The 24,516-nt window shown below is 50.3% G+C and overlaps 11 protein-coding genes across 11 annotated transcripts; 4 read left to right on the plus strand and 7 right to left on the minus strand.

Moving 5' to 3' along the window:
* Positions 1 to 62: 62 nt before the first annotated feature.
* On the plus strand, positions 63 to 1,014 carry N7498_010030 (uncharacterized protein; the record flags this gene model as incomplete). The annotated part of the gene is made up of 4 exons (XM_058457086.1): positions 63 to 177; positions 240 to 263; positions 316 to 522; positions 578 to 1,014. 4 exons carry the CDS (start codon positions 63 to 65, stop codon positions 1,012 to 1,014), a joined length of 783 nt encoding a protein of 260 aa, XP_058303985.1.
* Positions 1,015 to 1,451: 437 nt separating this feature from the next.
* N7498_010031 (uncharacterized protein) lies at positions 1,452 to 2,308 on the minus strand (the record flags this gene model as incomplete). The annotated part of the gene is made up of 3 exons (XM_058457087.1): positions 1,452 to 1,663; positions 1,728 to 2,168; positions 2,221 to 2,308. 3 exons carry the CDS (start codon positions 2,306 to 2,308, stop codon positions 1,452 to 1,454), a joined length of 741 nt encoding a protein of 246 aa, XP_058303986.1.
* Positions 2,309 to 4,460: 2,152 nt separating this feature from the next.
* Positions 4,461 to 4,845, minus strand: N7498_010032 (uncharacterized protein; the record flags this gene model as incomplete). Its single annotated transcript, XM_058457088.1, has 2 exons — positions 4,461 to 4,736; positions 4,819 to 4,845. 2 exons carry the CDS (start codon positions 4,843 to 4,845, stop codon positions 4,461 to 4,463), a joined length of 303 nt encoding a protein of 100 aa, XP_058303987.1.
* A 1,283-nt stretch (positions 4,846 to 6,128) lies between these two features.
* N7498_010033 (uncharacterized protein) lies at positions 6,129 to 8,010 on the minus strand (the record flags this gene model as incomplete). Its single annotated transcript, XM_058457089.1, has 5 exons — positions 6,129 to 6,957; positions 7,010 to 7,099; positions 7,163 to 7,288; positions 7,345 to 7,448; positions 7,516 to 8,010. The coding sequence occupies 5 exons, from the start codon at positions 8,008 to 8,010 to the stop codon at positions 6,129 to 6,131; spliced, it is 1,644 nt and encodes a 547-aa protein (XP_058303988.1).
* Positions 8,011 to 8,115: 105 nt separating this feature from the next.
* N7498_010034 (uncharacterized protein) lies at positions 8,116 to 8,542 on the plus strand (the record flags this gene model as incomplete). The annotated part of the gene is made up of 2 exons (XM_058457090.1): positions 8,116 to 8,395; positions 8,457 to 8,542. 2 exons carry the CDS (start codon positions 8,116 to 8,118, stop codon positions 8,540 to 8,542), a joined length of 366 nt encoding a protein of 121 aa, XP_058303989.1.
* Positions 8,543 to 9,107: 565 nt separating this feature from the next.
* N7498_010035 (uncharacterized protein) lies at positions 9,108 to 10,544 on the minus strand (the record flags this gene model as incomplete). Its single annotated transcript, XM_058457091.1, has 1 exon — positions 9,108 to 10,544. The coding sequence occupies one exon, from the start codon at positions 10,542 to 10,544 to the stop codon at positions 9,108 to 9,110; it is 1,437 nt and encodes a 478-aa protein (XP_058303990.1).
* Positions 10,545 to 14,470: 3,926 nt separating this feature from the next.
* N7498_010036 (uncharacterized protein) lies at positions 14,471 to 15,712 on the plus strand (the record flags this gene model as incomplete). Its single annotated transcript, XM_058457092.1, has 7 exons — positions 14,471 to 14,510; positions 14,590 to 14,660; positions 14,735 to 14,757; positions 14,823 to 14,881; positions 14,940 to 15,055; positions 15,113 to 15,223; positions 15,281 to 15,712. The coding sequence occupies 7 exons, from the start codon at positions 14,471 to 14,473 to the stop codon at positions 15,710 to 15,712; spliced, it is 852 nt and encodes a 283-aa protein (XP_058303991.1).
* A 561-nt stretch (positions 15,713 to 16,273) lies between these two features.
* Positions 16,274 to 17,835, minus strand: N7498_010037 (sphingolipid delta(4)-desaturase family protein; the record flags this gene model as incomplete). Its single annotated transcript, XM_058457093.1, has 3 exons — positions 16,274 to 17,086; positions 17,186 to 17,464; positions 17,629 to 17,835. 3 exons carry the CDS (start codon positions 17,833 to 17,835, stop codon positions 16,274 to 16,276), a joined length of 1,299 nt encoding a protein of 432 aa, XP_058303992.1.
* Positions 17,836 to 18,077: 242 nt separating this feature from the next.
* On the minus strand, positions 18,078 to 19,779 carry N7498_010038 (methionine aminopeptidase 2; the record flags this gene model as incomplete). Its single annotated transcript, XM_058457094.1, has 7 exons — positions 18,078 to 18,134; positions 18,187 to 18,273; positions 18,328 to 18,489; positions 18,539 to 18,802; positions 18,858 to 19,453; positions 19,557 to 19,685; positions 19,740 to 19,779. The coding sequence occupies 7 exons, from the start codon at positions 19,777 to 19,779 to the stop codon at positions 18,078 to 18,080; spliced, it is 1,335 nt and encodes a 444-aa protein (XP_058303993.1).
* A 499-nt stretch (positions 19,780 to 20,278) lies between these two features.
* N7498_010039 (uncharacterized protein) lies at positions 20,279 to 22,249 on the minus strand (the record flags this gene model as incomplete). Its single annotated transcript, XM_058457095.1, has 1 exon — positions 20,279 to 22,249. The coding sequence occupies one exon, from the start codon at positions 22,247 to 22,249 to the stop codon at positions 20,279 to 20,281; it is 1,971 nt and encodes a 656-aa protein (XP_058303994.1).
* Positions 22,250 to 23,284: 1,035 nt separating this feature from the next.
* On the plus strand, positions 23,285 to 24,402 carry N7498_010040 (uncharacterized protein; the record flags this gene model as incomplete). Its single annotated transcript, XM_058457096.1, has 2 exons — positions 23,285 to 23,559; positions 23,643 to 24,402. 2 exons carry the CDS (start codon positions 23,285 to 23,287, stop codon positions 24,400 to 24,402), a joined length of 1,035 nt encoding a protein of 344 aa, XP_058303995.1.
* Positions 24,403 to 24,516: the final 114 nt, after the last annotated feature.

Consider the following 24,516-nt stretch of genomic DNA (forward strand, 5'->3'; position numbering starts at 1 on the left):
TGTGGTTTAACACCCTCATTACCCATTAAGAACAATCAACTATTCATTATCGTACAGGCAAAATGCATACCTCTAAGTTTTTCGCGTTCGTTTCGCTCATCGTGGGGGCCTTCGCCCCGCCGCCCAAGCACTTCCTAAACTGGGTCTGTACTGGTCAGGACAGTGATGATATTCCAGGTATGGCGGCATTGAATGTGGCTAATGTTCTACAAGATCTCCGCTAATATCTTGGCTACTAGACGTCTGCAACAATATGTGCTACGGTATGCCCTATCTGGCATTCTATCTTCTCGGATGAATAATAACGACTTGCAGGAGCTACTTGCAAGAGCTTGCCAGTCCAGATGTACTGGGACCAGCCTGACTCTACCACCCGTAAACGTCGTGGCCGCAATGCGGGCTGTGGTACTTCGCACACTTGCAGCAGCGGTCAACAATGCGATGAATATCCCTACGCTTCAACTAGCACCGCTGATCAGGTTACTGCGGTCAGCCGCTGTGTTCCTAGGGATCAAAACAATCGTGAGTCTGCCATGAAATTTAACATTCGAGCGGGCCCCAGCTGATGATAACTCAGGCCAGGGCCAAGGCCTTCGTCAGTTTTACAACTCCCAAGGTAGCTTTAAGGGTGACGGGCTCGGTGGAAATAAAGGCGGCTATACCGTTGGATTTGCCAATGCTGGTACTATCCAGTACTGCATCGGTACCAACTGCGCCAACGATGGCAAAGAGTACACGCGCAATGGCCTAGCCAAGCGGGACCGCATCCAGCGGCGCAACGCTGGTGGCCTCTACAAGCTTAACAATGGTGCTACTTTCTACGCTCCGAGCGGTGCTGAGGTTGGCGACATTGTCTGGACTCCCAAGTCTCACAATAAAACATTGTCCCTCGAGATGTCCAAGAGCCATGTTTTCGATCCGGACCAGGGCCTTGAGCAATATGAATACATGATGTTTAATATGTATACGGAACGAAGTGAAGTTGTTGGCCCTGCTGATGGAGACGAAGCTTAATGGTTTAGCTCTTCTAACCGGCCTAAAGCCGGCAAGAGTTGGGTTATATACAAGCTGGCTATATTTCATGTTCAATCGCCTATACTTTAGTATCCTCTATAAGCATTTCTGCTTGCTTAGAAAATAAATGGTTTTGAACTGGCAAAAGCGTCGTCTGCTACATCTGGTGAACACTTACCAATTTAGACATTATGTAGTGTTAAGACATTTCTACTTAATCGGTTGCCATTGTTTCTACGTTGCTACACTTTATTGAGTACTCAGATGCTGACAGACCCACGATGGATTAGCCTATTATTCTAAGCATGACCACACTATAAATAATTCAGTAACTTCTACTTTGCGTCCAGGTGGCAGTCATTTTTAATATGGAAGATTAGGACTACCAGCTAGGTAGAGTACAGCAAATTAATACATTGTCCGTAATACTATCTCTTTTACTGCTTCTTGACGTATTCATCGAACCAGGACACCGCCTGTGTGAATGCTTGCTCCTTAGCGTATTTCTGCCGTGGCTTAGACAGATCACATCGCACAGCGAAGCCATGCTCGACGTCCGAGAACATATTGATCTGGTACGGGATCTCCTTCTTGTCCAAGATCTCTTCGCTTTCGTGGCGCTTGGCCGTTGTAAAGACAAAGTCACGGACTAGCCTTTGCGTCAATCTCAATTCTGAATAACATTTAGGGGGAAAGAGTGGCCATCGACGTACCTGCAGCTGCAATGCTAAGTGGGCCCTCCACGCCGCGCAACTCGTCGGCCTCCACCAGCGAGGGATGGGCTGTGTAACCGGCATCTAATTTTCCCGGCTTCAGGTACCGGCAGACGTACTTACCGCCGAAGCAGTAGCCGACGCCCCCGATGCGCTTACAGCCCAAGTTCTCGCGCATCTCTTTTAAGACGGCGTCAATGATAGGCTCCGTCTGCGCAGGAAGGTGGTTCTTCAGCCAGTCCATGATGCTGAAGCCTTCGGGACGGTTCAGAGGCACCGCGTCGCCTGAAAAGAGGTCTGGCATTACGACGAAATATCCGGCCGCCGCGAACTGATCGGCAATCAGCTGGGTGTTGATGAAGCGGTGACCGATGACATCCGTGAGAATCAGGATAGCATTTTCTGTGGACCTGTCGGCCGGGTACGCGAAGTAGGTCGAGACTATCTGTGTTTAGAGGGCAACACTTCATGGCCTGATTACGGGAGCACTTACTGGTGTCAATATTTTCGATTTCGCCCTTGGCCTCCCCGTCGTGCAGGGAGCCAAGGGTACAGCAGCGGGAGAGGTTGTTTGAGGTCATGTTGACAGTGGGAGCTTTCGGCAAATACGAGGTGGTTGAGTAGATGGTGGCAGATGATTGACCAAGAGCAGATATCTCATGGATATAAACAGCGCCAACTAAGAAGGCCAGGCTAAAGAGGGACCGAGGCGAGGGGTGATCACAGGCAATAGCTCAGACATGCTCGCCCTCACTATTCTGCCCATCCCACTATAATCTGACCGGTGTATTTCTCGGTTAGATCAGAGCCTCCGTCGGAATCCGGACTCAGCTAGTGAGATTAACTATGCCGCTAGTGGTTGTTTCGGATATAAGCACTAACCCCGCCGCCCAACACAGACCATGGTCTTCAAAGAGGTTTGGAACAAAATGCTTTAAAGCGTGGCTCAGATGGCGGAAACCGAAGCAAAAGCACAATATCCGATCTTAGCCGTCACTGCTCGCGTGATAAACGCAACACTCAGCGACATTCCCACGGGGATGACAAGAGCAGACAACAGTTTCTTGGCAGCTGTCGTGGAACGGCGCCCCCGTTGCTTATATCCGCTAGCCGTCCCAGTCCAGGATCTCCGCCCGAAGATTATAGCGGCCCCCAATTCCTTCAACAGCATGTTTATCTGACCAGCTAGGATGTGGTTCCAGCTTCCCGGCCTCCCACGCGAACAACTCTGGTGCTAGAGTCCTTGATCACCCGCAAAATGATATTAGATAGGGCTATGGTGTTCGGGTGGCTTGGCGATATAACTGGATCTCGGCAGGACACGCTTGAAGTTTTTAGTGCAGCCGCAGAGTTGCAACGGGGCTAGTCACTAGCGAGCACACTGTTAGAAAGGTTATGCAAATGAAGTGAGTAGGATCCACAAGGATGAAACGTGGATCAGATACCAGGATTAACTGAGATATTTTTGAGGATACTTGTGAGTTAATCCTTTGCTTATGACGCTGGGCGAAGAATTGATTGACATAATCGAAGGACGAAGATTCTCCGATCCAGGTCCCGCTTTCTGCATTACAAGGTAAGCATAAACCGGGTAAGAATCCATCGGGCTGGTGCGCTGACGGCACAGACTGGTCTGCGCGGAGGTTCTGAAACATTCGCCTCTCTGCATCTGCGTTCAGCCATGCCAGAGCTTTTTGGATTGAGGACTTTACTCCAGGCAAAGTCCTTTTAACTTGATCGCCGTTACCCTGAGCTGTCTGACTCCGTAAGTCCGGCGTCAATCTGTGGGTGTTGGGATGTGTCGAGGCTGAGATTCCATGACTGCATGGTTAAAGTGTCTTTGGCCTTGTCGATTTAGCGATTTAGCAGCATGCATCGGTTTGGAGGAAATCTGTATGGGCTAGCATCACACACGGTCCAGTGGAGGGATGATCGATTAAAGGCGTCCCGATCGGTTGAATGATCTCGAGGGAACTGGATAATCAATCTCCGGCGTGTCACGGCACCGTACTTCCGAGCGTATCCGGAGTATGATACAAATACGCGCAGGAACTCGATGAACGATGGATTAGCCTGTCTTGAAGAGTTCTAGTGGTATTGAACCACCCGCGTACATAGCCAAGCGTGGTCCGAAAATCACACGCTTCACTCTTCATGGTCCTGAAAATTTTGACTATCTGCAGACCACGCTCGCTATTTTAAGTACGACGCTCCCTTCCTTAGTCCAACGGGCAAAATGGAGCAGGTGGCTGTAAATGTGACGGTCACACTAGAGTTCCTTAGGTGTGGGTCTCCGGGCCGAAAACGGTGTCGCGATCGAAGATTGGCATCTCCGGGCCGGGCCGAGGAAGACCGGATATAGGAGGCATGCGTCGAAAGCAAAGGCATTCTCTCTATTTCTTCTATTTCACCGTGACACCATAATTGATAACAGTAAGGGAAAGAGAAAAGAATGCAGGAGAAAGGAATGAAGGAGAAAAGAATGTTATTATAAGGGGAGAAAAGAATGTTATTGCGAACTACTTCCACTAGCTTTGCGTAGCTATAGATATGAAAACTAGAACAGCAAGACAGTCCCTGTAAGCCAAACGGCTGCAAATTGATTTCCGTCTCCATTCACATTAAGGTCTCTTGGGCCACCCTTGAAACTGATATATGGGTTCTGAAAGAAGTTTAGATAAAACCAATAGCCGGTCTGTTGTAGGATGACTCACTTATCTACCACGGCTATCCTCAATGAATAGTGGCATTGACGAATGAAGTAAGATTTCTGCCCTCATTGTCAGAGAGCAACTGGAAGATAATTTTGTTCATGAACCGTGGGGCTTCGTGGCCATCTGCGGTGCTTCTTCCAAGATTGAGCTTGTTTCTGTCAAAGACATAGAAATCATCATCGACCCTTTGAAGCACGTTATCAGCGACTTTATCCTGAACAGCGTTGTACCACTGGTTTAGGGTATGCAGGCTTGGTGCAACGATAACATATCGCCAGGACCAATCATCGTTGCTCTATCCTTGTGATTAGCATTGCCTTTTTCCTTCTCATTGATAGAGCCGACCTGAAGGCTGAAGGCTGAAGGCTAATACTCACGTTTTTGGCATAAGCGTAGTAGACCATGATTACAAGTCGAACAATTGATTATCTCGAAGCAAGAGAAGAAAGAATTGTGCGCGTAGCTTTGGTAGATAGGATTTAAGCTTTGCTGGTGAGCTCGATGAAGAACGGGAGCGCAGGTCAAACGAATTTTCAACCATTTTTATAACCATTTCAGCCTCTATAAAATAGTCATGATATCACTACGGTCTTACTTCATGAAACTGTAGCATTGCGCGAATTTCTTGACATCAGCATTCAGCAGCATGTTGATTACTTCAGAAAGTTTGTTGAACCCATGGCTGCATGCCTCGCGTTACATGGCCAATTATATGCCACTGGACCGCATCTAGACTGCGTTGGTTCTGGATATCAACGTGTCATCTAAATTTCCACAGCTATGCAGGCTTACCCAGCACTTTACAAGGGTAATCTTGCATATCATGGGAACTCTGCTTAGTCTAATTTAGTATCGCCCGTTTTAACAATCCTGAAGGATGTGAAAGTTGAGGGGTTAAAGAATGAGCATGGCGCAAGCCAAAATGGCAGAACTAATAAATAGAACAATTGTACTCAAATCTCTCTTGGGTTCTACTAGTTAACGTAATTGCCTCTATGTCAAGCAATGAATTTCGCGCACCTCGCATTCCTGTAATAGCCTTGCTTAAATTAATCTATGCCAACATTTTGCCGGAGAGAAGAAAGAGAGCTCGTCAAAACTCAGCTTGTTTCAGAGCGCCTAAGCGACTATCCTTCGCATTTTCTCCAATAACCCACACCTCCACCAGATAGGTGCCCAGGCTTTTATTAAGACTTTTACCAGACGAAAGTTATTTTCCTCTGCCACTTGGATCGCCGACTGAAGAGCCCTCGCGCCATTACAGAGCCTCGTACTTTTTGAACAAGGGAGACATTTGCTATGGTTGAGGCGATGATGTCGCGGAGGTTTGAGACCCAGACTGTGTCCAAGACGAGTAATATAGTATATGAATAACATGTTGATTGCTACTGGACAACACATATGCGAGATCCCGATCTTCAATCCATACGATGTGAAGCGTTGGCTCTGGCGGGCATCCAAGGCCGATCTCCGGCTCAGGATAATCATGGGTAATTCTTCGAGGAATGTAAGTCGGCAAAACCCACCCGCTTTTTGCACTGCAAAGTTAAATGCCCAGGACAGCCATACCAAGCATTTACAGTGAACGTTTCTAGCGTCGTGTACTGAGGGATATTGCTATGAAAGACTCCAAAGATTGACTCGCCGGCGCTAGACATACATTCTATCTGACAGGACTTCTGTATCCTTACTTAGAATAAATCGACAGGTCGCTGGAAGTGTTAATAAACTTGGGCCAGGTGTTTTGGAACACCAGGTTCTTGACAGACCTGTCGGCCTGGTCGAAAACATGGACTGCGAAATCCGCAGGAATGATAACAGAATCCGGAAGACGGGGCTCGATATTAAGGATAGTCTGGCTCTCGTGACCATATGCATCAAGACACAGAGCGTGGGTGTCTTCCTCGACGGCTATCAAAGGAGACAACTTTTTTCTGTGCGTCGGCGGCACGTTGTAAAGCTCAGGGGCATTCCTTGTTGATACAGATTGGCCGATGGACTGAGCAGCTTCACCAAACATTTTCCTTAGATCCGAATAAATCCGAGATTCAATGTTGATGGGAAAATCCGCCGTTTTAAGGTCGACGCAGACTGCGTAGATCTCGACCGCGATCTTGAACAAACGAAGTCGGTGGTACTGGGGATCGTGGTTCCAATCGTATTCCGGCTTCGATTCACTGATTTTCGCCCAGGAATCCTTCCAGTCGCGCACGTAATTCAGGAAAATAATATTCTCGCCGCTGAATTCCTTGGCCGCGGCAAATTGCAGAAGCGCGCTCGAGTCCTCTTTTAAGCACCTCTCTAGAGCTTTTCGAGAATAAGCATATGGCACGTGGCTGACTTCACTTGGACTTCGCGATACTCTGGAATCCAATTCGTCCGCGCTGGCTATCTTCTTTTCATTCCATGCTTGGAGTTCCCCGAGGATACGATTCCTCCGCCTCCTGGAGACTACAAGCTCATAACACGGAATGAAGATAGTAACAGCCTCCATCGTCATGATACCGGGAGCAAACCTGCGAGAGTTATCAGCTACGTTGTTTGCATTTAGTGATGGGGTTTCATTACCAGAGAGACGCCACCCAGTGTCTGTTGATAGTTTCCCAGATTTTGGTTGGCGAATACAGTGCGGCGAACCACATAGGCGAACCCGGTAACCTACGGATTCGTCAGTAACGTTGTTAGTGGCGTGGATGCCAAGGAATGTTGTCAGGCGCTCACGCAGCGATGACGCAGCAAGTGATCTGAAGCCGCCAGTGGTGTATGTCATGGATGTTCCGGATCTTCCACAGAATGCATGGCGCGAATATCCAAGACCAGAACAATTGCCAGAGAATCGAAGGAATCCTTGAAAGTCTTTGGTCAGACGGAGTCGACTACATCACCATCCAAGCCAATCTTACCATTCAGGACCTCGCCGACATTTCTCCGGGCTCACATGTTCGGAGAAGGTGCCGAAGGTTTGGAATTTCCGCGAGGTGAGGAAGATGGAGAGCGACAGAAGCAGCTAGAGATGAGAGATGAGAGATGAGTATGTGAATATCAACGGCAGCTGGCGCGTAGGATGCACTGACTTGAACCACCATCCCAACAACAATACCCAATTCCGTTCGTTGGACGAGGTTCAATTGCCTCCATTGAAAAAGGCTGCGGCTAGAGGATCTTGCACGGGCGATGAAATGGGGTCTGTACGGTTGTTGTGCGGTAAAAAGTAGCTTCTCTTGAATGCCAAAGACGCTCAGGAGCTGCATGCTGTTTGCTTGGAAAAGAGCGATCCCCAGAGGCAGATAGATGCTCATGATCCAGTATTCTGCAGCACAGGGGTACTTAGTACCCAATGAATATGCGACCATGCACAGAACCCAGTAGACATGGAGACATGACACGGCGCTCAGTGCAAGCAACAGGTTACGAATTCGAATGCATTGCTCATGGCGATTGGCAATGAGAAAGGCGGAGCCGCAGAGGATGGCAGTTGTCCAAATGATAGCGACAGAGATGTAGAATTTGGCCAAACCGTCGAAGGTAGGCACGTCAACGTTGTTTCCTCCGATGCCTGTGGAAGCCATTATCAAGGGTCTCAGAGACCAAAAAATGCCATCCAGAAGGAACTGGCAGTTTGGTTTTCCAGTTTTGACAAATGGTTTTGGTAAAGGAGTGACTGGGTTGACGAGATGCAGTCTGAAGTCCAGCTTGGAAAGGATGACAGGGATACTGATTTTGGGGATTCATTCTGTGCCCCGGACCGAATCAGTCTGCACACATGGCAATCGGCAAGGGAGAGAACTAAATTTGGCCTGTCACAATGCCTAGATCCCAGCAAAGACCTTGCTGAAGCCTGTGCACTCCCCAAGTTTCAACGGCTCCGGCCGGAGTTCCCAGGAACCGGTGGCTGCGCGAAGGAAGGTTCGCTAGTGCTAGCACCGCCAAAGCGGCCCCCTGAGTCGTTCCAAGGTGCGTAAGTGCGTTTCACTCTAATTGCAGGATCTCTGACTTGGACTGGTCTAGATTTCAGAAGGATTCCGAGAGACAGACAAAATCCTGGATTGGGGAGTCCGCAACGCACTGCTGCCGCAGGTATGGCCCACGACTCTCATCTAGCAATGACTTGTGTAGAGAAGGCATGAGCAATACTGTCGGCGGGGGCCGCTCGTATAGCCCGAGTATTCTGCACTATGACAGATCAGTGGTCTGATCCGATTGGCAGTATTGGGATAGTGGGTTTCGCCCCGCGCGGGCCGTCGACTTTCCATAGAACAGAAACGTGGGGCGACGAGCCAATACTCTTCCGGAAGGGGGACTTGGGCCTCTCGGCCGCGGCTCCCAAAGTACGAGGGGCCTTTCCTTGACAACACAGTATTTTCGCGTACCGGGGTCGCAAATTATACAGAAACGTCTCTTGGGACGAGAGAGTTGTAGCAATTATATAATAACCAGAAAGCCGTTGTAGGCTCTACCTAAAGATCGGGCGTCCTGCGAACTGTCAGAAGATGTTTCACCGCGCATCCTTCTCTTGCCAGGTTCGGCCTTTAAATTTGGGTTTTCCGAGTCAATATTTGCTCACTAGCATGACCAACGCAGTAAGCACGTGGAAAGTCATTGGCAAAAGACCCGACACCAGTGAACTTCTGAAAGGACGATCCATTTTCATTCTCTAGTTTTAATTTTAAGAGTCAAAGATTGGCCCAAAGGCAGGCACTCCGCTTGCCTTGAGCTCAAAGACTACTTTTTTCGTGAGCCGCGGGTTGCTGATCACACACACGGCCTCCGCATCAAATTCCCGGACGAGTTCTTGGACAATTGGCACCATATCCACTCGCCCGCTGTTGCCGGTATCGATGAGAAGTGGGTCGGGATCGAGCCGTCGCACTAAGTTGAGCACGTCAGAACCGTACGTCCGGTTCGGGTTCCGCGTCTGCCAGATCAGTCGTAGTGGGGGCCGATTCTTTTCGCTCAGAAATGAGAGACATGGCCCTATGCCGGATCCCGTGGCAACCACCACCACCCTGCGGAAAACCCGCATCACATGGATGAAGCCGTACATGAGCACTCCGCGCTTCCACAGCTGGGTTGGTTGCTGGTCGATACACCGGGTGGTCCAGTCTCCTGCCTTGGATACTATGCAAGAAAAGCTCTTGCCGTCGGGATCAGGGAACGTTGCAAAGCTGTGCCAATCCCGGAGCGGATGCTTGGTGAGTGCGATTACTTTGCCAAATGCAGTAGATGCGTGATCGAGGTGGAGTCGGACAGCATGGGGTGAAAGATACTCTGGCCGAACTTGTACGCGGCGGAGAAGGAGCCAAGGGTGAACGATGGAGATAACGATGATCAGGACGAACCAAAACGCCGGGAGTTCAAGCAGGTATTGTCCGAGAGACAAGCCTTGCGCATGTCGGGCTTGGTTAGAGAACACCAGCAGCAGAGCCACGAAAAGAGCCACTGCCAACCATCCAGAGAATCGGTGCATAAGCTCGAAATAGTCATGTCTTTTTGTCCGGAATGTAGGATGTGCAATCACAATGATGGCGACGAGGACGACGAGTAAAACATAGGATAGGACAATGACGGGGACGGAGATCACCCCCGAGTCGCCGTCAATCCAATATTCCCGTGATATCAGAGCCACGAGGCCGGTATACCATAGGAAGGCTGCGACACCGCATCCACTGTGGACGCCACCATAGTGGTATGCTTCCGCGGCTCTTTTGCGCAGCACGAGAGGAGCTGACTGTGGGATACTGCAGATGCCCACAAAGATGGCGTTCACCACCAGGGGGTGTCGCGCAAGCCCGCATACTAGTAGATTGATGGCCGCTGCATTGACGAATGCAAGAATTTTCTGTCGGCTCTCCACCATAATGATAACGAATGCGACCGCATTGGCGCAATAAACCAGGGAAAACAGGCGGCGGTAGATGGTGAAAATCAGATATCGTATTGAAGCAAAACTCATCCGTGGATTACGTTGGGCCTCAACATCTGCATTGGCAGAAAACCTTTTCCAATCCCAGGCACTGTCATTGCTAAGATATGTATCGACTGATGTTGCAAAACTCGGCTTGCTTGAATGGGTGGGACGGGGGGCTTGGGGCGGGGGAGACATCCTGTGTTATCGTGCTGCAATTGAGGGCAGCGGAGGTGTGGAAAATCGACCGTATTTAGAGGATGGGGTGGAGTTGCATGGACCAGCGTGTTAAATTAAAATCTTTAAACGAAGTCAATTGCCTTGGTTTATGAGATAAACACCGGGGAGGCAGGCGGGATATTCCACCAGAGACCCTGTCTAGTTCATGACGGTAAGATAACCATGCTAGAACAGGTGGAGTCTAGTGGATCATCTACCCGCTTCCGTTATAGAGCGTTTATTCTGGGATTAAGCCGATATCTTCCGTTACAAAGTGTTTGTGGTGGGATTCAGCCGCTATCTGTATTCCCATCACCCTATCCTGAGGAGATGGGCGGGAACTCGGTCATTATGCATACGGTAACTGGAGTATGCCTTTATGCGGTCAGGTCAAGGAATTCACGCTCTGAATCGCACTGACACTGGTTCAAAGTTCCTGACCCCATGCTTAGTGCTGGCTTGGCAACTGCCACCCAAGCCACCATCCTCCGTTTTAAACCGCGTTTTCGCCAGATAAATGATTAGCGTTGCACTCACTCACAAGCCAGACAGGTTTGTGGACACTAGGGATTGTTGATTGCTGGGGTACAGGCCAGTGGAGGGGCCCTCGCTTATGCACCTGCTCCTTGTAGTATTTGTGAACCGTCTCGCTTTGTTAACTGCCATCGAATCTCTTCTTTCATCTTGACTCATGCTCTCAAGATCCTCGACCCAACTTCGTATTTCTCCTGGTCATATTCCACAACTCGTTCATGGTCAGTCACCGGCCCAATGGAAAAGTCCGTCAGACCATTGTTCTCAATAGCGTGGAAATATGTGTCCTGTGCTTTCCCTGATGGGGAAAGCAGATGGTTTTCAAAATAAATTCAACCGTGCTTGCCAAAGGTAATAGTCGTGAATGTATTCTCTAAGTCAACTACTTAGGCCATAAGTCGAAGCTTCAGGTCCCGAGGCTACTGGTTCTAGACAGAACAAAGCCATACGCCGAGAAACTTCTCCTCAAAAATGTATTTGGCCTTGACTAAGTTCTTTACAGAATTGTAATACAAATAAAAGCATCTGAGAAACAGGAAAATTAAATACGTGGCGAAGCTATAAGTGTTAGCAATATACCGGCGGCTCTTATGGGAATGAACAGGACTAGCATTGGGGTTCGGGAGTTTCGAAAGATCTCCGACCCATTATCAATTTCCAAGATAAAGGCTTGGTTGTGCAACCCCTCCGCACATTTAGTGACTCTAGTGTCTATTGGGCTTAACGCATCTCATCTCGCAAATTTCCAAGAGCACAACGTACAGTAATAGGTGCCATCACATGGATGAATGGCAACCCTGACAGGTTTTTGTAGATTAAATTTCAGGTAATATTGCGACAGATGGCTCTCTTCGTTGAATCTAGTATTGGGGTAGAATTAGCGATTATCTAAATTCGGTGTTTGTATACCTACAGCCATCGATGCTTAGTGTATAGATACAAGTCTTCTTCACAAATCAATTCGTCTATGCGCCAGAAATGAGAATCACCTAGGCGAATTGTTTTTGGAAAAAACTGAGAAGCTTTACTCAGGCCGTCCGGCCTTCCTAGATAGATCAGGTCTGCGACCTGGTGGCTCACATCCAACCGACTGAAGAAACAAAACGAATGTCATGTTCCAAACAGAGGCGATAGGGATGAGGTCCAACAAGTAAATTTCCATTACTGAGTTCACAAAGCTTACTCAGAATCTTATTCATTAAATTCAAGGCCGGGCACGTATGTCGTTGGCAGGATGACTAGATGGTGTTGGCAAGGAGATCCCACCCGGGACAATATATTTCCATCCTCCGTTCCTGTCTCATGAGCAGCCGCCAAATTCATACTTCACGCAGGAACCAGCACATGGTGCCGCCAATTACGGAGGCTCATTATTTGCCATCTTTGTTGCAGCGCCAAAACGGTTTGGCAAACATGACTTTGGTGCTCCGAGCCCCCGTGGGTCAACTAATCCAGTCTTGGCTCTAAAAGTCTTGTGTCGGTATTCTTCAAAGACCCTGGACTCGAGATGGTTTGTTTGCCGTACACAGTTTTGACTTTGCTGCATTCTGGATCTGCTCCGGTCAGCCGATGAATGATAACTTCGAGCAAAACTCACGGCTAGGCTCTTTTCCGCGGCGGCTTACCCAGACCTTATATTTACGTATGAGTACTTCAACTTCCTGTATTTTTCATACCTGACCGTTCTTCTAGAATCTCAGATCTAACTTGGTGGTGGTTTCAGACTCCTCCCCCTCCCAACAAGCTTACCAACTAGTTCGGGAATTTAAGCATATAATACTTATTGGACTTAGATCATGGCCTTGGATGTTCAATGAATGTTTGAGAGCTTCAAAAGCTTCAAGCCTTCAGCTCAAGCCTTCAGAGGGAAATCCATATCAAGGAGACAAGCAGCGTCTTTTTGAGTAAGGCAAAGATCTTGAATGCCCCTCAGATTTCTTTGCCTTTATTACTACTGCCGAGCATGCCCTTCGAGCAGGCGTACAAAGAGAAGAACGCTTCAAACTTATATCTTGGGCGCTAAAAAGACGATATATACCGATGGTGATATTAAACAGCTTCGTGAATATGAGAAAGAGCTAGAGACGCTCAGAGAGGGTTCGCCTGGGTATCGCAATCCTTTTACGATTTTGAGATGGATCTCCCTCGACAACCTTTGAAGAAAATATACGACAATATAAGAGGGAATTCAACCTGGTATTTCCAGAAATTTCTGATTCAGGATTGTATAGGGAAGGGTGGATGCTGTGTAACCTGTTGTCTACGAAGCGAAAGAATGGTTGGAATAGGGCATTGTACAGAAGAGTGCGGGTGTTCTAATGCCATAGAGGAAGAGAGAAATGATATTATGGATCATCTGGTGGACGCACTTGCGTCCCCGAATCCCGCATATCTTTTAACAATGGCGGAGGTCTACTTCTCAAAGCCGGGAATTTTAGGGCTTAGAAGCCCGAGGAGATCTTCTTATAATAAGTGTAGTTTCATGGCAGTTGAAAAGACTGTTTGGAATTACTTAAGGTTTAGGGGAAGGTTCTAGTTCGAAGGGTTCTACTCTTTTTGTCATTCATTTAGCCCGAACCAATTAATCTGATCACGCTTTCTCCTAGATATGCAAATCTAACTTGGTTGGGCCTCCTGTTTGTTTCTTTGGAAGACTTGTAATCCCCTGTAGATATGCCGTTTAATTGTTTCTGTATCAAAGAAGGGAAACAGAAGCTGTAGAGTATACTTAGCAGCATAAATTTTGCCGTGCTATGTCACACGGTGACTGATCCTCGGCCACGGACATCGCAGACCGATTGAGTTTCCACCGGCACATGCCGCCAATAAAACGCCCGAGGGATAAACGTCATTTGGCAGCCACCGCATTCCAAGCTTGCGATAAAGGGTTTGAAGGTATAGATCCCCGATTAAATGGATCTGGTTGCGATTGAATAATATTTGCCCCTCTATACCGTAGTGGAGAATCGAATAGACCATTCCTCGAACACTGCCGTCATGCGGAGAACCCCACCTCGGATGGCATCACATGCGGTAACAAGCGCGTGCTCACAGCCCGAGGGTGACCCTGCAATCACCGAGGCTGCACTACGTCAACTCACAAAAAGTCAAAGTAAATCACAGCATGACCGAATTATGAAAAACGTCCAGACAGGAAAAGAACTCGAGACTCAACGCGCGTCACCTGATTGCTGAGTCAGCAAGTCCTCAATTGGAAGTGGACAATAATCAACTCCTGAGGCGCCGACTCCCTTGACTGATAAACCTGCCGTCATACTTCTCTGCCGATTCGCAACCTCTTCGCGACAGTCTTTGTTGCCGCCTCTCAATCCCCTCTTTCTCCCCGGTTCCCCAATACCTCCACGATCACGATGTCTGTCGATGTCTGTCCGCCCGAACTGGGCTTCAAGCGTGAGTCCTCGGATACAGACTTGCTGGATCGGAACTCGGCGATCGGAGGAGCAACGGGCTGATATTTCGTGATAAACAGGGCCCTTCAACCAAGAAGTTTGCCAAATCCTGCAACTGCACAACCCTGGCCGGGAAGCTGTCGTCTTCAAGGTTCGTTTACATTTCCGCCTCGGTCTATGTTAGGCAACACCGAGACTAACTGTGGCTTCTTTTCCGCCATCCAGGTCAAAACCACCGCCCCGAAGCAGTACGTGACACTCATACTCGACAACGCGATCCCGCTGCAAACCCGCGAACTGACTCTCCATCCAGCTACTGTGTCCGTCCCAACTCCGGCCGTGTTGAGCCCGGCAAAACTGTCGATGTCCAAGGTTCGAATCACCTTCATCCTGCGACGCGCACAGGATTGAGCTGACCAGGTTGTTATAGTGCTGCTGCAGGCCATGAAGGAGGAGCCCTCTGCGGATGCCAAATGCAAGGACAAGTTCCTGGTCCAGTCCGTGGCGGTCACTCGTGAGATGGAATCCAATAACGTCACCTCGATTGTATGCTTCCTCGTCACATCCTCGAGCGCTATCACGTCGGCTAACTGTCAGCAATAGTTCGAGAAGGCTTCCAAGTCTGCAGTGATTGAGAAGAAGATTCGCGTGAACTGGTTGGCTTCCGACGCCAACCTTGCCTCTGATACCTCGAAGCTCGGCGCAAATGACTCGGTGCGTCGATACCCACAGCCCGCAGCCCATGCGCGCAAACTAATTACCCCCACGCAGGTCCTCGAAGATGAGCCCCCGGCCTACACCTCCCCCGGTGGAAACTTCGAAACCCCAGCCCCCGGCAAGAAGACCGCCGCCGACCAAGCATCGCCCATCCCTCCCCCGGATTTCTCCGAGAAGACCAAGTCCGAGTCCCCCCAACCCAGCGAGCCGGCCGGCGCATTCGCAACTGCCAAGGCCGCAGTGGTCGGCGCCATTCCCTCAAGCGACGAGCTGAAGGCGCAGCTTGCCGACGCGAACGCACAGATTCAACGACTGAAGGATCGACTGGCAGACCAGGGCTTGCGGCAGCGGAAGACCGGCACCGAAGCAAAGGCCGCACCTGCAACAATGACGCAGCAGCACGCACCTACCGAGTCAGGAGTGCCCGTACAGATGGTCGCGGGGCTGTGCCTCCTCAGCTTCTTGATCGCCTACTTCTTCTTCTAGTCTCTGGCTAGTTTTAGAGGTGGTCCTCTTTAGCTGTTTTCCTCCGATCACGTCGCGACGCCCCGCTCAATCCCCCATCTACTTCTCTTCTGTCCGAAGAGCCCGTTTTGTTTCCCCAGCATCAGCCTTTTCCTCGTGTCTCCTTTTTTTGGGGCCCTGCTTCGGTATCCATATTCCTTTTATTTCGCTGTCTTTCGGCTTTCAATTGTGTCGAAAGCGTCTCTGTCCGCCCCTATTCTTTTCTTTTCCCTGTCTTGTCTAATATCAAGTTACGATGAACGGACTAAACGTCTTGCTTCTCTTTGTGTGATAAACGATGATCAACCCTAGCTTCAGCAGGATAATGCATGCTCTTGCAACTAGCTTTGCTTGCATTGAAGTCCCTTCTATGAAAAGATGTCCGCAAGACCCATAACTCGTGTATTGTTAAGCATTGTTGACGGTTACGTATGTGGAGCTGGATGGAGACTTGTTCTAAAAATAAATCATTTTCGTTACCGACCCACGATATGTACTCCAAAACACCAGTCCATGATCAAGAAAAGTAAAAAAGAAAACTATTTAGCACTGGATCTCGCTCTCTTTCCATCCATCACCTTCCTCGCCCGCCGGACCCGCCGACGCAGCCGATATCCCCTCGCCTCCACGTCCAGTGGGCTGTTTCTTTTCGGTGCTGCCGCCACCGACGATTCGTCCGCCTTGCGCACGCTTCACACGGCACCAGGGTCCGACATTGCTGTCCAGAATAAAAGTCCAGATAACCCACACCCAGCTGCGGTGGCAAGGCAGCGGCTCATAGAACTCACTAGCGATAGAGTGTAGCTTGTGCAGTCTGGTCCAGGGGATAGCAGGGAAATCATGGTGCTCGTTGTGCAATCCCACGTTGTAGGTGAGAATATTGAGCGGGCCGTAGTAGGAGTAGGTCTCAGGCGGGGCCAGGTCCGCAAGGGGGTGGGGAGATTCAGTCTTGGAAGCGGGCTTGGTCTTCAGCGTTTTCAGCTCGGACAGGGACTCGGTGCCGCCGGATTTCACCTTCGAGAAGAAGTAGTGCTCGGCGATGAAGTGGCCTGCGCAGGGGTGCAGGGATCCGGCAAGGAAGGAGCTTGCGATTAGGTAGTAGACTGGTTGCCAGGAGCCGGTGAAGCGGACTAGGACGTAGTCGAAGCTCAATTGCACGAAGAGGTTCAGCAGGTGGATTAAGGTGAAGGGTGGGCTGTAAATGAACATGGGCCGCACGGCGTAGAAGAGGATTTGGAAGGTGCAGAAGAATGTCTTGCCCAGGATGGAGTTCAGGAAGAAGGCTTCCAACGCGGTGGGGAGATCGGTGTCGAGGCCGGTTACGCCGAGAGATTTGTGGTGTGTCAAGTGGTAGGGCTGTAGAATGACATGTCAGTATTTGATTGTGTTCAATTGACATTGGACTTGGGGGGATTTGCGAGGTGTAAATATTTCCCCGGGCCCAGGTGGACTTACCCTGAAAGCAGCGCTGTATGGCAGTCCGATGGGGAGGTTCGCAAAAATAGCCAGCAGACGGTTGGCCATTGGGGACCGGAATGCCAGGTTATGAGAAATCTCGTGGATAGCCAGGAACAGGTTCTGGTTGGAGGTGGCTCCGATCACGTATGCTGTGGCTAGGAACCGCCAGTCGAAGATGGAGGTGTTGCGGAGGAGGTATGCGCAGGTGAATTGCAAGGAGACAACGCCGAGAACGACCCATTTTGTGAGGGATTCAGGACCGCAAAGCTTCGTAACCTGGAGCGAGCCACGCAAATTAGCATCAAACCCCTGGAGATATTATCGGTGAAGTGCCAGGACCAAGGAACCAGGAACGGGAACCGGGCGTGTGCCAGGTACACCCGGATTGCCATCCCAGGAACTTCGAATGAAGACAAAATCAGAGTAAAATTGAAACATACCTCTGGATGAGCCTTGATGATTGCCTGTCGTCGTGACCGGTGGGGTTCTTCAGTATAGGTCCAAAAGAAGTGATCGTCCACCGAGGAGGTCTCCGGCGGCGAGATTCTTTGCGAGCTCGTTTCTGCGGCTGCAGCTGCGGCCGAGGCTTTGGCCTTCGCGGCGGGCATCCGGAGGTGCGGCGACGCTGTTTCCACGACCGAAGACATGATTGAGAGTAACGGGAGAGTGTCGTGAGGGAAAAGAGTGGACCGCGGACGCGGACTGCGGCCTGCAAAAAGGCGGAAGGCGCAGTTCCACGTGGGGCGACTCGGCAGAGTTAGATGGTCCGATACACTTAGCGTGATCTACGCTTTACTTTACCTTACATTTGTTCGCATTATTAATGTCGCCTCCCTAGGTCATTGTTTTTATTTGCGTTTTGATCTGCATATACTATTTCACACCCATCTTAGTAGTCGTCTCCGCGACTGATGACCTCCTTCACATTGGGACGGAGCACGATAGTCTGTAAAGAGGTTAGATACGGCACATCAACATCAACTGGCGAGAAAACGTACATGTTCAAACTGGGCGGTGTAGGAGCCCTTGTTATCGCAAAGAGGCGGGTAATCCTGGACAATTCCAGCCGAAACGAGGTTATTCAACTGTATACTTGTTAGCTTCTTGTACCTTCTATCGTTGATCGGGGGTCAGCATACGCCAAGCAGGTACTTTTCCTGGCCCAAACGATCCAGGTAACGTCTGCACCAAGGCAGAGTACCGAAGTTCTTGTTGATCACGCTCAGCAGATTCTTGGCCGATGACAGGCGCAAAGGAACGTTGGGCGCATCGGCTGCGAGGGCGTAGTGTGAGGTTTCCATCTACTAGAGTCAGCATTCGAACAATTCTTGCCAACACGTGTGGACTTACGTCTTCTCGCACGTAACCCTTGCCGGTACTGCCAAAAGTCTCAATGGCGAAGACCTCGCCTTCCTCCATCTTAGTCTGGTCGCTGCCCTTAACAATGGGCACACTCTTTCCGCCGTGGATAACGTGCTGGTCAATGTTGTGACCGTTGAGGTTGCGAATACACTTGATGGGGTGCATGGTGCCGTTGAGCTCGATCTCGTAGCTCTCCATGGCCTCTTGGATAGCAGCACCGATGTCGCTCATGCGGACGTCAATACCAGCTTCCTGTGAATGCATTAAAATCGTCTGTATATCTAAACCTAGAGGGGAGGAAACTCACCCGGATACCGGTATTGGTGGCATCCTTGACGGCCTCCAGCAACGGGTCATAAACCGGGTCGAATGTCATAGTGAAAGCACTGTCCACGATGCGGCCATTGAGATGCGCACCGAAATCAACCTTCATCACATCTCCCTGGTTCAGGACCATCTTATTGCCCGCATTGGGAGTGTAGTGTGCAGCGCAGTGGTTGATGCTCAAACCGCAAGGGAAGCCCATACCACCCTTGAGGTTATCACCCTCCTCCAGACCCGAGTGGCCTGTCAGGGCACGCACGGAGTCTTCAATGCCTTCCGCAATCTCGGTCAGGGTCTGACCGGGCTTGATGTTCTTCTGCGCATATTGGCGGACCTGACGGTGGACCTCGGCACCCTGGCGATACTCCTGCAGAAAGTCATTGTTCATGCGATCGAGATAACGCTTCTCCTCGTTGGTGGTGCGGTAGGCGTTATCGTTCAGGTATTCGCAGATCTCGCCCTCGGGGTATTGGTTATTGGGGAAAAGGTTGGAGACAGGGACCCGTGGAGGGGAACTCTGGACCTTGGCGCCACCCTTCTTCTTCTTCTTGGACTTGCGCTTCTTCTTCTTCTTGGCGGCTATCGTGCGATGGTGTTAGCAGCCTTGTTTCGACTCCCCTCGCGTGAGCGGGGTTGAGAAGCGGGGTTATGCGCCGCGCCAGCAGACGCAACAATCACTCACCACCGGCGGCCCCGGCATCTGGAGCACCTTCACCCTCTTCCTGGTCATCATCCGAATCATCTTCTGCTTCATTGGAGGCTGCCTGGTCGGCCGCGGGAGCGTCGGTCTTCGCGCCGTTCTGGCCGTCCACTGGTAGGTAAATTGTCAGTTGCAGAGCGCGGTACCCACAGCTTCAGTACGTACGGTCAAGCTTTTGCAGCTTCTCAGTCGCCTGAGCTGCCATGATGGAATGTGGATGAGTGTAGTGGCGTGGAAAAAGAGGGGAGGCGTTAACCGGAAGTCGGGGAAAGATTTTCTGCCGCGATAAGATAACGCGCTCCCAGGGTTCATCAGGCGGGGTTTTCTCTATGAAAATGGCTCTGTAATTTCGATTTAATTTTTGTTTTTTAATGTGATCTATCTTTGGGTTACATGGCTAAGGCCCCTTCAATAATAAGATATAATGAAAACTGCATAGTGATTTGCTTTGGTGTAAGATGAGGCGCTCATCGTCAATCTACAGAATATAATAATAATGATGATAATTCGGAACTCGTTTAGAGGCAGGAAATATGATAGTATGGTTCAGTAAGCCTTAAGAAACTAATGAAAGTGAAGTAAAAGAACGTTGGAGGTGTAAGAAATGTGGGAGGTTGAAGAGAATCCGTTAGGTTTTAATACTTCCAATTGGCTATCGGTTATTTCTTTGCCGTATGGAACATATGAGATTATCAAGCAAACTCCTAGGAACATGGATATACACGTGGCCAATAGTATCGCCACAAGAGCCTAGATATCGTTTGTGATTGGGTCGTAGACGCAACTCGCACGACCGACTCTTTAATCTGCTTGAATGCCGCATCTCCTTGCTTTTCGAAGAACTCGATCAGAACTTTGACAACTGCAAGATCCATAACTCGTGCAGCTTCGCTCAAAGGAGTGTCTCCGTTTTTGTTGGTGAAATATGGATTGGCACCCAAGTCTAAGAAAAGCTTCACACCTTTCGAGATCCCCAACTCGAATTCAGGAGACGCGGATATCAACATAAACAAGGACGATGCTTGGCCTGGCTCATCTATACCCTCAATATCTGCACCATGCTCCAGAAGAAGGTCCACTGCTCGTCTATCCTCGTCGTTGTCTTGCGCAGTTGCAGCCAGGGCCAGAAGATTCAGCCTCTGGAGATCATCAGAATCATCACCTAACTCGCGGGAGTTTACATCAAATCCAGCATCCAGAAATCTCTTCAGAATAGGGGCGTTGGCCTGGATCGCAGCGTGAGCCAGTATCTCCTCATGTCCTTCACGACCGGGCTGAAGCTCAATATTGAAATGCCTCACCACAAGGTTGAATGCATCTTCGCCCCGGCTCACAGAGTCCAGTAGAATTTGGTCAACCATGCTGTCGTCCATATCACCTACATTAAGATGGTCATCCAGCACCATCTGGAACACCTCAAGTGTCTTGAATGAATGTAACGCATCGTAATTGAAAGAGCGATCCAAATCATCAGGCGGCACAGAGCCTCTCTGAAGCAGTAACTTTGTGATTTCGGTGAGCTCCTCACTGTGAGGCGCTGGGCATTCCATGACTACCTCCAACGGATGATTTCGCCGGCTATTTGGATCTGCTTGGTAATCTAGCAACAACTTCACCATGCCGACTTGACCTTTTTGAATTGCTGAGCATAGAGGAGCGTTAAGTTCGTGGTCCGCACTTCGTTGGGAAAGACAGCCAGTTTCTTTGAGGCGTTTCATCACGTCTTCTAAGCCAGCCGATGCTGCCCCGATCACGAGATGCCGACACTCTCCCCTATCTCTCTTTTGAATTGCTTCCTCCAGGTCAAGCTGTTTCAGGATGAGCCTGGCGAATTCAGGAGAGTGGAGTGCTGCAAATTGAAACAGTTGGAATGCCCCCAGCCCTGACGGCAGGAGACCCGGCTCTTCTTTGAGAAGGAACTTAGCTGCAGCTATATTGCCACGCTCAACAGCATTCTCAAGTGGATTCGGGTCATATTCGCTTAATTTGAGATCTGGCTTCGCCTCAATGAACATTTTCAAAATGTCAAGATCCAGGGAAGCGGCGAGGGAAACCGCAGTGTTCCCTTGAGAGCCATATTCATGAGGATTGCACCCCTTCTCAAGAAGAAGCTTGATAACCGGTATATGCTTGTTCATAGTAGCCAAACAAATAGGCTGCTCGACTTTGATTTCTTCGTGGTTGATGATAGGGTGTCGGTATATGTCGGTAAACTCAAGATCCACACCATGATCGGCGAGCAGTCTGACGACCTCTTCGTGGCCATTTTCCGCCGCCGCAGTCAACGGATTGCCATACCAGAGAGGAGTCTCTCTGTTGAAACCGGCTTGTAGGTTCGGGTCGACGCCGAAATCAATGAACATTTTGACCACATTCGCATGTCCGTTTTGCGCAGCTAACATGATCGGCTTCCATGGCTGTACGCCTGAATCCGGCGGCACACCAGCTTCCAATAGCCTACGGACGCAGGCTTCTTTTCCATTCTCTGCGGCCCAGTCGAGTGCTGAGTGGACCCCGAATCGAGTAACTTGGAGAACCCGACGATACAGCTGGGGATTCACCAAATCATAAAAGAAGCGATTCACTCGGGAGAATCCATTGAGGTCGCTTTCATATTCGAGATATTTAGGGATCCCTAATATCAATTCGGGGGGAAGATCGAGAAGACACGGCATGGTTGAAGATGGGGTGATGAAGAGGCTGGAAAGGCGATCTGACATCCGAACTTTGAAGTCGTGGCCCCACTCTTCTCAAAGGCAGCAGAAATGTTGCCTTCTTGAGCCGCATCTAAAATTGGAACCAAATTCGACGAAATTGTGATAAGAGTTGATGGCTCGTGCTCCCTATACATTTATCTAATTGATCGGTATCTCTGACTATCGTCTGGAGGGCATGCAGCTATTTAGGATCGGGTCGCACGCGGGAAGTCGCTGGAGGCGCTCATGTAGCCTGCCGACTCTCTTCGGCCTTTCTGTCGAGTTCTCTCCATTCTGCCTCAATCACCAGCAAGTGGCGGTATAAGAGAATGTTTCGTCTCCAATTTCCTGAAAAATTGTTATCCGCAAAAGCCAATTGCTGAGTTGACAATGTGCCTCATCGCTCTATATCTGTTTTGTGGAAATGGCATCCAAGCCACTGGAAAAGTGGTCTGGAGAATGATGATCCGCGTTGCCTTATTTCCTGGAGCTCCAAGACCGTGGATACTGCTCTAAACAATGCCCCTTCCCTGGTCCGCGCAAGACAAGATGGCCAGGCGTATCAAGCTATTTGGCAACAAGATCTCAGATTGTGGCAAAGCGGCCAAAGTGTAATTCAATGAAGTATCTTTCTAGACCAGAGGAACTGGTACACGAAGGGAGCAGCCCTAAACCACTTTGGACCAGTTGGGGAGGCCTAGTGTCGTTATCTAATCTGATGATCAGCTGGCCCTCGTGAGCGGTCGAACAGCCCCAAATCGCCTATATTGAACAAATTAGAAGGCTATTCACCGTCAAAAAGGATCAACGCACGCATATGAACATCTTATTTCCTAAATATTTAACATACAGCCAAACGTGGTTCCTCCCAGAGGCTATCAATCCGCAAGCTCCACGATGACGCCACCCTCCATCTGCCGCACCTCGCACTTCACAATCCACAACCTCCCCAACTCCTACAGCTCCCCCTCCCCTCCTTTGATGTAACCGGCTCCAACCATCCGTACCCGGGCAATGCCATCCTCACGCACTATTTCCTTTTTCCTCCACTCTCCCGCGCCCGGGATCGCCTCGCCGTCGCTGCACACGTGCAGCGTCCGTTCCTTGACCTGTCAGCATGGCACGACCCGCACGCGACCACAGCCACGGCCACAGTACAAAGCACGCTTCAGTCCAGCGGCACGGCCCTCAATGGCATTCTTCACTTCAACATCAGCTCGACCCCGTGAAAAAAACTTTTACGAAGTCCTCGACCTCCCACCAACCGCCACAGCAGCTGAGATCAAGAAGTACGCCCACATCACCAACCCCGTCCAATCCACAAGCCCGAACCCCTACATTTAACTCAAACCCCCAATCTAACACCCGCCAGGCAATTCTACGCCCTCTCCCTCCGCCACCACCCAGACCGCAACCGCGCCGACCCGGACGCCTCCCAACGCTTCGCCCGTATCTCAGCAGCTTACAACACCCTCGGCAACGCCTCCAAACGCGCAACCTACGACCGCGATCACGGCCTGCAAACCCAACCCCGGCCATCCCCATCCGGCAGCCACAGCAGCCACTCCGCAAACCTGCACAAAGGCTACGCCGGCTCCCGCCCACCATCCGGCCTTAGCAAACGCCGCGGCACATTCCGCGGCCCACCACCTAGTTTCTACGACCAAGGCGGCTACGGCAACACCGGCCGAACAGAGAGCGGATCCTGGACCGCTGGCGCGGAATACGCAAACGCCGCAGCGGGCGGTGGCGGCGCGCACAAGAAACGAGATCCGGAGGACTATCAAGGGTTTATTGAACGGAATCCGTTGGGGCATTTTAATGCACGGGGACATTTTAGGACGCAGAGGGCTGAGGATATTCGGAGGAGGGATCGGTATGTGAGGGCGCGGCAGGCGAGTTTGAAAGAAGATGGGGCGAGGGATACGAGTGCGAAGGGGGAGATTAGGGTTGTCAGGCTTATTACTGTTTGTGGGATTCTGGTTGTTACGGGGCTTTTGGGGGGCTTTGCGCAGAGTGTTATGCCTACTACTCCAGCGGTGCAGGCTCAAGGAGTACAGGCGCAAGCGGCGGCTGCTACTGCCAGTGCGGAGAGGGCGGCCAAGAGGAGGAGGGAGACTATGTCGGGGTGAAGCAGGTTGTTTGGGACCCATTGGCCTCGGTTGTAATTAGCGCTAGACTTTCCGAGGGTCCAGTCTTACTGTATACCATGGCTTGATAGTGGCGCTGGATATAAGCTACAAGCT

The sequence above is a fragment of the Penicillium cinerascens genome (assembly GCF_028974065.1).
Source record: "Penicillium cinerascens strain IBT 15544 chromosome Unknown scaffold_4_segment0_segment1, whole genome shotgun sequence".
NCBI lineage: Eukaryota > Fungi > Ascomycota > Eurotiomycetes > Eurotiales > Aspergillaceae > Penicillium > Penicillium cinerascens.